At 34.9% G+C, this 12,679-nt stretch overlaps 1 protein-coding gene across 1 annotated transcript; it reads right to left on the bottom strand.

Moving 5' to 3' along the window:
• Window positions 1-521: 521 nt before the first annotated feature.
• LOC120356996 lies at window positions 522-1,595 on the bottom strand. Its single transcript, XM_039446172.1, has one exon. It carries the CDS (start codon window positions 1,593-1,595, stop codon window positions 522-524), a length of 1,074 nt encoding a protein of 357 aa, XP_039302106.1.
• Between the last annotated feature and the right edge of the window lie 11,084 nt (window positions 1,596-12,679).

Here is a 12,679-nt window from a genome sequence, read left to right as displayed (position 1 = left end):
GCGCGACGAACAGACAACACGTGTTTACTCGACAACAGGAAAGAGCCGACTGATTTTATGGGTTACGTTATGATCGAATATGAATGCGTGATTGGTCGAACAGAAGTTAGAACGCGGCAATTTAAAAGTAAAGTAGTGATTAATACTGTTTTTAATAATAAAATTTATTGAAAAATATTTTTCTATTTATTTTATTAAAATTATTTTTTTTATATCAAGAGATTCTACACTGAGAAAAAAAGTTATTGAATTTTAATAAATATTTGTTTGAATACTTGCAATGACATAATTTATTAAATGTAATTAAATATTTTTTTAATACAAGAATCACTAATGTAATTTAACTATCATTTTTTTACTGAATAAATATTTATTTAGATTTAATAAATTGTGTCATTGCAAGTATTCAAATAAATTTTTTTCTCAGTGTAATAATTTGTTAAAACCAAAAGATAGTTCCTCGAAATAAATTATTTGGTTGCCCTGAAAAGGGCAGATTAATTCTCTTCGAAGAGTTTTCTTCATAACAAGTGCTCAAAGTGACCACCGTCCATCGTGATGCAGGCTCTCATGCGTCTTAACAGATTTTCTTGCATCCTTTCCAAAACATCTTCTTCATTATTCCAAATTGCATGATGGAGTTTGTTGTTTAACTCTTCTACGTTTTCAGGAAGCTTCCTGTAAATGATTTCTTTGCAATGTCCCCATAAAAAGAAATCTAATGAATTAAGATCCGGAGATCTAGCGGGCCAGCGTATTGGTCCATAACGACCCATCCATCTGTCAGGAAATTGTTCGTTTAAAAAATTTGTGACCACTCGGGCATTATGTGGTCCGGCACCATCTTGCTGGAATATTATTTTGTTTCTGTCTGCTAATGGCACATCTTCCAAAAAATCGGGAAGATTTTCCGATAAAAATTCGACGTACGATACGCCATTTAAGATGTTCGGAAGAATTACCGGACCCAATATCGTGGTGCCGAAGATTCCGGCCCAAACATTAAATTTCCATCTAACTTGAAAATTCCTGAGTCGACTAACGTGAGGATTATCGTCATTCCATGCGTGCATGTTGTGACAATTGAAAATTCCATCTCGAGTGAACAGCGACTCATCGCTGAATATCACTCGAGAAGGAAATTCCGGATCATCCTCTACTCTCCTCAGGAAATTTTCGCAAAATGGTCTTCTTCGAGGATAGTCTTCCTCTCGCAAATCTTGCACGCTAGTATAGTGATAAGCGTGAAGTTTTTCGTCTTTTAATATTCGCTGAACTGTGGAGTAAGACAATCCGTGTTCGCGAGCAATAACCCGAATACTAGTATCAGGTTGCTGTTCGACATCACGAAGAACTGTCTCCACATTTTGCAAATTTCTTGCATTGCGATTTCTGCCACAATCTTTCTTCTGTGGTAACACGCTACCGGTTTCGTGAAACCGTTGAGCTGTTGCAAGTATAACGCTGCCCGAGGGATGTCTTGGCCTATCCGGATATAATTCTTCATATCTTCTTGAAGCTACGTAAGGTAGCCCCTGACATTCTCCAAGGACCATCATCATGTCGTAGTATTCTGCGACGGTGTATCCTGCCATATCGTCTTCTTAGCGATCTTCTTAACGCTCCTAATAATCGAAGGGTTATTGAGTGATGCATCGATCGTGATTTTTCTATTTATACAATCTTCGCGGGGGGTCAGCGCCTGCGCCTCCACCCCCCCCCCAGTGCCACCGCATCTTGCGTGACGTTTCGATTCGCCGCGGAGGCACTGGGGGGGAGGCGCAGGCGCGTGTTGTCTGTTCGTCTCGCGTAAACACGAGTTTTTTCGAGCTACATATTTTCGCACGCCGAATGACTAATACTTATTTGCAGTGATCGTTACTCGAAGTGTTCGTTAATTAGTTACTCAAGTTTTATCGATCAAGTGAATGTGTATTATGAATTGTGCATTACGATACTAAAGTGATAATTTACGAGAGGATCAACGAAACTTTGGTCTGTCTCATCGTGGAGACAACTAATTGATCGCTGACAGAATAATACGTAAGTAAATGCATGTCCAAACTTGTTTATGCAAGCACGCGCTCTCTCTCTCTCTCTCTCTCTCTCTCTCTCTCTCTCTCTCCCTCTCTTTCTTCCCCCCTCCTCTCTTTCTGTGACAAAAAAAGTACTACTGTTTCTAAAAACTTGAAATGTAAATACTTTTGTAGATTTTGTGCAATTCTTTGTTCGATTCTTCGACTGTACAAAGAATTTCCTGGCACTTCTCTTATTAAAATCATTAAAATTAAGAAGAAAATTAATTACATTTTTCAGTTAAAGCATTGTGATGTGACAGAGAGAGAGAGAGAGAGAGAGAGAGTGTGTGTGTGTGTGTGTGTGTGTGTGTGTGTGAGAGGGAAGAAAGACTTGTGTGTTGTATCAGCTGAGCGCAGCAGGCACCTCACGACACACCCGCGCCGCCTCTGCGTACCATCTGTATTCGACCCGTGATACGCTAACTTAATCGGCTGATATTTCAAATTCTAAGCGTCCGACAAATTTTTGGCAAAGCAAAAATCGTCTTAGAATTCGATCAGGAATACGTCCCTTGAAAGACAACGGGTTATTCTGAATCGCCCTGTATATATATATATATATATATATATATATATATATATATATATCTTATGCATGATTATAAATAAATAATATTATTAGGTACAACTACTTTTGGTCAAGAACAATGTATCACAGAAATTGAGCCTGTTGTTATTGAAATTATCAATACGAATTCTGATTTACCAGAGACTACAACTAGATTATCTATGACAGAAAATACAAGTATTCACACAGTTGTCTATTATTTTATTCATTATATTTATTAAGGCTTTGTAGATTTTAACAGACTATAAAAATGACATTCTAATACGGTATAAATAATTATTATATATTTTAATTGATAAGTAACTATTTTTAATTAGGTAAGTCTAGTCTCGAACAAGATAAAAATAAGGATGTTACAGAATCTGCATCAGTCGCTTTGGAAATTAGTGAAGAAACTAATTCTTCAATAACTACATGTGACACAAGTGTAGCAGACAATTCGGGTAATCATCAAGTAATTAGTAGTCAGCCACGCAATGGTAGCAGTGATGTAAACTATACAGATCCTAACTGTGAAATAGTATTTAATAAATCTCCAGAAAATGCTTTAAAAGACATTCTTGTATGGCCTCAACCCAAAAATACCAAGAAGAAACGAGTGCAAACAGAACGTTTACCTTCTGTGCTTACTTCTGAAAAATGGTTAGAAGTCATGAAAGCCAAAGAAGAAGAAAAACAAAGGCGATTAGAAAAGAAAGAAGAAGAAAAGAAGATTAGATTGCAAAAAAGAGAAGAAGCAAAACAAATTAAATTAGCAGCAAAAAGAATAAAATTAGAAAAAAAGGAAAAAAATAATTCTAGAATGATTTGTATTAGTGTTGACATGTTAAAACTGATTTACTAATATTACTAATTATTTTCTTTAAATACTAATATATTTTCAACGTTTAATTATAAAAAAGTCTGATAAGAACTGAGCCAAAGAAAGCTAAATATAATTTAATATTTAATACTAAAAAGTACAAATTATTAAAATAAAAGTTTAGGTTTTAATGTACTTATTAATAAAACATGAAACATGAAATTAATGTGTTTAGTTTATCTAATAATAAGACTTATAAAATATTTTGTTATTTTGTGATTAGTACCCACAAATGTGATTTGCCCGCAAAGATTAAAGAAACATATAAATATATATGAAATAATATGTTAAATAATCAAATTGCAATTTTTTTGTTTGATAAACATTAAAAAATATGATATTTTACATTTTTGTTATTTACTATCCCCTTTTATTTTGAACAAAAGTTTGCTGTTATGTTAAATTTTTTAGATGGCCAAAATTGGCACCCTACATGGCCACAATTAGTGCACAAGTGGCCAAAATAGGCAAACTACATGGCCATAACAGGTATACAGGTGGCCAAAAATAGTGTAAAAGGAAGTTTTTGCAATTATTTAACTTGTTCATTATTTTTAAGTTTTTTTCTGAAATTAATTTGTAAAATTAAAAATTAAGATATTAAATAATGTATTTAAGTAAATAGTTTCTTCATGTGATATATTATTTTTAAAAAAATTATTTTAAAAGTTGTAAAAATGGTTAAGGTCGCCACAATCGGTGCATTCACCCTAAATTCACTACTTTTATATTGTCAAAACTATTCTCTGCAAGATTTATCTGATGGTGCAGATTCACCATACACTTCCACAAGCATTTAATGCGCTTCAGCTGCATTTTTTTTCCAATTGAAACAGAAAATCAAAACTTGCCGCAAATGGCGCTTATTTGGAACAAAACTCGACATTTTCAACGCAGTAAAAATTAAACTTGTTGTGCAAAATTCAAAGGCTTGTAAACAATATTTGGTTGACAGATGTTGACACTTCACGATACAACAAAAATCAGCTGTCACTATCAACCATTTATAACACCTAGAGCCATCTTTTGAAAACGGACCGAACTAAGTTGTACACCTAATAAGTTCATGCAAAAAGATGGCCAGATCGTAAAAGAGGCTATCAATTGATGAAATAATTAACCTGAAAGAAACTCCCGATTTGTGAACCTTAAGAGGACCATACGCTCTCGAGAGGTTGCCTTCGCTACAGTACACTCTTATATTTGGCTTCCGTGATATAACTGCGTTTCTTTCACCTTGTCAGTAAATCCCGCGCGTTCTTTATCAATAATATTGGTCGGGTCTTTCTTAATATTTACGTAAGTGTCTTGATCTTTAAGCATCCACAATATTTGTTGTTTGTAAGTATTACTGTTTAAAGCTACCGTGATGTTGCCTTTATCCGCCATTGTGAAAATTATTCCTGGATTATTTTATGTAAATATCGTAGTAGATTTCATCAAGAAGTTTAGTTTGTCAGTGACTTCATTTTTTTGCTGTAGCATTAAGAAAGAATATTGTTGATAATTGGTATTGAAAGATTTTTGACGTTCAAATGTTGATCTGGTCTCAATTTGTACAAGTTATTCTCAATATTTTTTATGTATTCAAAAATTGCTTTTCTTCTGTCAACCAACGATAAGGAAAAGTTGTTTTCTAATTGTAAAAGAATTGTTTTTTTTTTGTAATTTGGGCTACTAATAGGTTAATGAACCATTTTTCCCTGATATTTGAAAGGGAGGAGTCATTTATTGATTTAAGAAAGGCTTTTGGGACAACATGAACCACCTGTGAGGAAAAATTGTTACCCAGCAAACACAGTTACAACAGCAACGTTGATGCAATAAACCTGAAGGTAACACGCAATATAACGTGTGCGTTACATGTAACGTCCATGTTAGTTGTAATTTCCCACTCAAAGAATATTACAGTTATATTGTATCTGCATAACATGTAACTGAAAGAAAACGTTGCTGTTATATACAGATTATCGTTGTTATATTGTTGTACTGATGATGTTACATCTACCTCTTAACCTAATTTGCTTCTTGCACATCTTAATCCCAGAAAAGTTTTCAAATTAATTCTAAGTAAAAGCAAACTAAGTAATTTTTTGCTTTTACAGAGAATTAATCCAAAGATCTTTTCTGGGATAAGTATATGCAAGACATATTTCTAGGAAATTATGTTTTAACAAGGAAACAAAAATAATTATAAACCTTTTATAATTTATTGTTTTTTGCATTAATTTTTCGTGGAAGCAAATGATAATAAATATGACTGTAAAAGTAAGTTTTGTTTCTAGAAGATCGAGAGACTCGTTTTATGATAGTTTTCATTAAAAATCTGAGGAAATCAAGCTATAAAGATATATAGTATTTTTACAAGTATATATTTTATTCAGTATATACAAAATATAAATAAGTTTTTTAGTAATTCTAGTATTAAACAAATCTTTATGCGCATTACATATTCCTGAATTTTTTTAACTTTTTTAATTATGGCATTAACAGCTTTATTTAAATTTTTGTAACGCTTTACACTTTAGCCTATGTGAGTCAAAATCTTAATAAAAAGCATATGCAACGAAAGAAAGGTACTCGACTTATTGTCTTATGATTATAAACTTGGTTATTTATAAAATCTTACACACAGACAATCAGAAAACTAATTATAGCCATGACAAGAGTGGTAAAGACTGAAATTTGCAAAAGTAAAATTTGTTCTTACCTAAAAAGTGAGATCTTAAATTTAAGAAAAGCAGGAAGGTAAAAACAAATTTATTAACAAGTATTTGGTTTTATAAACCTCTTGCAATTCATGTATTCTTGCACAGAACACATTTTATTGTAAAAACATTCTGAAATCTGTTACGTTAAGAGAGTGAATTAATTTCACAACATACTAAAATACATCTGTAAGCACATGGAAACCGATAGTATAAGTATTATACATCAGTTACAGCATAAATAATAATCAGAACAATGGTTGAAGGGCATTCGACCATGGAATCCGAATGCATTCAAAGCTGTTTATTTTATAAAATAATTTGTTGCATGCTAACGCAGCTAACACGTTTGACCGTACTTTGTATGAATTTTTTGAAAGTTGTTGACACATGTTTTTAAACTAATTCTATGCGAAAAACACGATTTCCGCGTTATATATTATAGCTGCGTTAGCACGCCCAAACTATTTTTATAAAATAATGATTATAACCTCTACGAGCAGAGCTTTAAGTGCATTTGATCTGATTCCATAGCCGAATGCTCCTCAGTAATTATTCTCTCTGATGTTCCACAGACTCCCAATCTTCTAGAAACTAAACCCACTTTAGCAGTCATATTCACAATCACCATCCAAATGGGGAATTCAAACGTATCACGGAACATCGTATCGTCGTACGTCGAATAAGTCGGACGTCAAACGTGAATTGCGTGTCGCTAAATGGTGCTAATGTTGTGCTCGACGAGACGAGTACGCAAAACTCTCGCGAAGGAAGACGCAAACGCACAACACGAAATAACCAGGCATTTTTTTAAAAAAGAACACTGACTTTAATTAGATCACTATATACAATTAATTCGTAGCGGAATTATTTCAAAATATCGCTTGACAACTCCGTGTCCCGAAACAGAACAAAAGCCAGCCGCGCTTCTTCTGTCTAATCGATCGATCTTCCTTCGGCCAGCTTCTCAAGCTCGGCCGAACAGGCACAACACTGCCCCCCTTTCTAAAAGTTGTCGTCTCGACAACCATTTTCTCTTAAATGTCAGACTTCTTGTCGTCTCCAAGACTTATCTGAGTGTTACTGTTCATAACATTCTGATCCACTTTTCCTCGAATTCAAACGACACTACTAGAATTTTTTTGCTTATTAAAGAAATCCTCTTCTCTAGAAGAATAGCCTCTTCAGAGAAATCCTCTACAAAGAATTCACTCTTGAGGAATCTTCTTTCTTCAAAAAAACTTCGAACAAGGTGGGGGTATCTACCGTGGACCCAACGAAAGACTCACCAAGCTCCTGCCTCGGCATTTGCCCTTAGTCCCACGAGGAAAACCTCGGCTCAAAAACTCGGGGCGAGACAGTCTTCTTTAAAAGAAGTACTATAGCGATCCTCCACACGAAGAACATTATTTCAAAAGATCCTTAGAACTGAAATGAAAAACAAAATTCGACGAGTATTCAATTTTAAATAACAAAATCCTGCAAGGAAAAACTTTAAAATCAATAATTGTTTTTCTCTATACCTTAAACAAAATTCTAAAATAAAATTTTCCTGCGAAAGACTCAAATCTGACGAATTTCTGCTCTACCCTGTGCTCTTACTTCAGGTTACCGAGCACCATCCTTTATAATTCAGAAAAATCGAAATTCACTCTCAGCTCCTGACAAAAGAACAATCTTTAGAACTCATCTCCCAAGGCGAAGATTTCTAGGGAAGTTCGATGACTTCCTGCTCTTCCTTGGGCTCCTACCACGAGTTACCGAGCATCGCCAGCGTCACTCCCAAACCAACACCTTTCTGGGAGAATAAAAAATTTTAGACTCTTTCGCTCCACGGGTAACCGAGCATTGTCCTCCGCGATTCAGACCAAAATGACGACCTACTGCTCTACCCTGGGCTCCTGCCACAGGTTACCGAGCGTTGTCTCGAGCAATATCAAACAAAAATGACAATTTTCTGCTCTTACCCGAGCCTCTGCTTTGGAACACTAAACACAGTTTGTTGCGAATCCATTCCCTTGTGCCAATCCAAGAAATTCTAAAAAAAAGAAATTGAAACTCATTCTCAGTTTCCGAAGAAAGAACGATTCTTCGAACCCGTCTCCCAAGGCGTAGACTTCCAGGGAAGCACGACGATTTCCTGCTCTATCCCGGGCTCCTGCCACGGGTTACCGAGCGTCGCCCGTGTCATTCCTAATTCAATGCCCTTCAGGAAGAAAAAGGATCGAGACAACGTCTTTCTCCCCCCCCCCAAGACAAAATTTTAATTTCGAAAAGAAAAAATCCTAAACCTAAAATCGTAACTCTTTCCCACATCTTTTATTTTAAATTACAAAACCTAAACTAAAACATTCCCTACTTCTTTATTTTCCCTTTTTTGAGAAAAATTGTTTTCTTAAATAATTTTAATTGCTTTAGCCCTCTCAATTCAGAATGCAAGGAAGTAATTCCTTCAAGTTGGAAAGTGCGTCTCAAAAATCCATCAGAGACTGCAATAATAAATTGAGCACAAGCAATCTTGTGACGCACTTCCTCAGAATACTCCGGATAAGCTAAACGCGTAAGTCGTTCTAATTTTGCTCCAAACAAAGCCAAATCTTTTCCAGATTTTTGTCTACGAATTGTGAATTGAGTGTAAAAGAGTGTTTGAGACAAATGACCTTCTCCAAAACGTAATTCGAGTTTTTGATTTAATTTTTCCATAACTTAAATTTTCTAATTTCGTTATTCCGTCTAGAACTGAACGCGTTTTTCCCCGCAAACTCGAAGTTAACGCGACCGCCTTCGTAGAATCTTCCTAGTTACTTGCCTGCGCAATCAATTCAAATTGTGTAAAATATTCGCGCAGCGGAACACTTTCGTCAAAAATATCCGGCTTTAATTTAAAATTGACGCCTGCGTTTCAGGAATTCCAAGGAATCTCCGCGATTGGAGGAATATTACAGAGAAAGGTAACGACTGGCCTAAAAAATGTTGTAACCGCTCCTTTAGACACTGAAGCCTCTCGTCGCGCTTCTGGAGCAGTGCCTGCATTTCCTTCTCATGTTGCCGCAGCTTCTGTCTCTCAGTATGAGGTTGGAAGCTAACGCAATTCCACGTCGACCGCCCGAAGAAAATTTGCTTCGGTGGAGAGTCGAGGTTTGGCAGGTGTACGGAGACGCATTCTCTTACGAAGAGGACGTCCCTCCGCTCTCGCAGGAGTCGCCGTTAAATCTTCCGAGATGTTCATTTCGTGGTCCAAAATCGGACTCCCAAAATGTTGTGCTCGACGAGACAAACACACAAAACTCTCACGAAGGAAGGCGCGAACGCGCAACACGAAATAACCAGGCACTTTAAAAAAAAAAAAACCACTGACTTTAATTAGATCACTATATACAATTAATTTGTAGCGGAATTATATCGCTTGACAATTTCGCGTCCCGAAACAGAACAAAAACCGACCGCGCTTCTTCTGTCTAATCGATCGATCTTCCTTCGGTTAGCTTCTCAAGCTCGGCCGAACGGGCATAACAATAAGTTTTGTTATGTTGCTGTTATATTAATATTACAAGCAAATAACAAAAAATGAAACAGTTGCCTAAAATAGTTATATCCCAGATAACCAAGCTAGATTCAGCATATCGGGCAAATTAATACATTGCACGTATTGTTGTGAATTTGCAGGCAATTTACTGGCTACAGAATTTAACGTAAAATTGAGTCAGCAACAGGAGAGCAAAAACATAACATCAGTTAATGAAATGTTAAGAGCAAACGTTTAATAATAATAACATATCATGTTGACAGCAAACTGTCGGCTTGTCATGAGCTTGCATTTGTATATGTCATAATGACAGCAATATGTCAGCAAAATGATGTCACGTATGATATCATAAGTTTAATATAAGAAGTAGAATATTTGGTGAATATTGTTAAAGATTCTAAATAGCAACTTATTATCAATAATTTGGTGACACGACAATATTCAGTTCCGCCGTGTGTAAGACCCCACGCGAACAAATGAGTGCTGGCGCCACCGCTAGGCGGCCACGCTGCGGGGGATTTCTCGTAAGTCAAGTGCGACTACAGGCGTTATATCTAAGCGCCACCGCAGCCGACTCCCCAATTCATACCAAGGTTCATACTTCAGTGAACCTTTAGGAGCTACATGTTGTAACATTGAGGCGAATACTCGCTCTCATTCTTTTAAAACATGACGTGTGTATGGAATGCTGTTTCACATAAAATTTTATATTTTTAGTGCAGAAATTCTGATTTTATTTGAATTACTTAAATATACTCAGTGTCAAATGTATTGTTAGACATTTAATAGACAAATATTTAAGTATGAGAAATAGATTTAGAGAAATATAAATAATGCAAAATACTTACACATGGAATCAGGGACGGAGACTTCCTTATGCTGGGTGTGAAGCATTCCACACCCAGAACTGCCGTGGGTGTGGAATTCCACACCCAGAATTCGGGGTATTTAAAAAAAATATTTTAATTGTTAATAAATTTCAAGAATTTTTGACAGAAAACAATATTTGACTATGGTGCCCACGCTGCATGCTACCGCCCTTCTTACCCAACTCTCATATCTCGTATCCCCCCACTTTTTACATATCTTACCTAAACTTCCCATACTTTTGTTGTTAATCGTGCGTGCCTACCTCGTGCTCGAGATCTCATTTCTCTTCATTGAACTAAACATAAGAAATTTTTTTACCTCCATTATATTAGAAAAGATTTTTTTAAATTAAAATGTTACTTAAATAAATCTTTAAATTGTTTTTTATTTAATCTTAAAAAAATTTTTATACGCTACTGGATCTTTGACTGGAAGTTCATTATGTAACATTAAGTATACTTTACTTTCTTCTGATATGTCATAACTTACAGCAAATATTTCTGTTGTGTTTACGAAGTTTATTTCTACGAGTAGATATTGCTATAATATAATTATAGCGTTAAATATAATAATATATGTATCTAAAAAATAGCATAAGATTTTTTGTGATATCTTAAACTTATACAGAAAATATATTTCATATATATAACAAAATATTATTAAAACTACCTACACCCCCCCTCCCTGCTTCAATGAGGTACTTCACACCCAGAAAAATCAGAAGTCTCCGTCCTTGTATGGAGTATCACATATTGTAACGAAACAAAAGGTGGACAGTTCTTAACAACAACAAGGATTCAAATTCATATTGTTAAATATTTCTTCTATCTAATAATTAATAATTCAAAAATTAATGTGGACACTTCAAGTGCCTTCACACCATGCACATACTCATTAGATTACTGTATTACTAACACCCCCTCTTAAGTGAGTGAAATATTTACAGGGTGTACCAGTAGATTCCGGACAATTTTCAAATTAAAATTTTTGCCGTATAATAACTTGTGAGCCGGCAACTAGATAGCATTCAAGTAAGTCTCATTCATTAGAAACAAAAACATAACTTTGTCATAACCGAGCTGATTAAGCAGTGTCTAGAATATAACCGAAGAGCCGTACTTGTTGAAAATCTTCGCGCGGTACCGTAACCGAAATAATAAAGTTCGATTACCCAAAATCGACAATTTACGACATTACTTATCGCCATGCGGCTTCCGAAGAGTCCAAAGAAGATTCTTAGAGCCACTTAGTGTAGAATCGGTTCTTCAAAAACATGAACATGTGTCGGAGTAAGGAATTTTGGCCTGCTAACAGCCCGGACTTTATCTGCTAGATTATTTTGTGTGGTGCATGATTGAGCGACACTCCAACAAGACTCGACATCCTAACGTTGTGTTGCTGAACACTATTGAGGCATCATTCGCGAGTATGGTGAAGAAGTTTTCAAGGCATGCGCACGTTTCCGTGTGCTTACAATCTTATTAAATGTGAAACTGCGATATCCGCTTTCAAAAACGTGCAGACAAGATATAGAATCGCTTTAATCTAAGAAATAATCTTGAGAACCGTGTTAAGACATCGGTTTTGAATCTGGTAAAACAGTATAAAATGCAACTTAAAAACAATATGTAAAAATTTAAATTGGAACAAATACTAATAAATTAAACTAAAAGAATTTAAAGTCAAAATATAAAACTAATAAGATTACAACAAAAAGTAATAGAAATAATAAATTGAAAGCTGTACAAGTCAAAAAAGTAAAATTGTAAAAAGGATTTAAATAACATAGAAAGTCAAAGAAGTATAAAAAATAACTAAATACAAAAAGAAATAAATATAATAAAATGAAATTTGTACAAGTCAAAATAATAAAATTGTAGGAAATGAATAGCAATAAGAAATTGTAAAATATTAGTCCGTAAATTAATGTAAATTATACATGTAAGTTCTGAAAATTATTTCTTAGATAATACTAGTCGATACAAATGACACAACACAAATAAGAAATCGACAAAAGAGAAATGTTAGAATAGAAAGATGGGAGTGGGAAGAAGGAAGGGATGAGAC

Source organism: Solenopsis invicta, chromosome 2, assembly GCF_016802725.1.
Source record: "Solenopsis invicta isolate M01_SB chromosome 2, UNIL_Sinv_3.0, whole genome shotgun sequence".
NCBI lineage: Eukaryota > Metazoa > Arthropoda > Insecta > Hymenoptera > Formicidae > Solenopsis > Solenopsis invicta.
The sequence above is the reverse complement of the archived record's forward strand: the minus strand, read 5'-3'. Positions and strand labels throughout refer to the sequence as shown.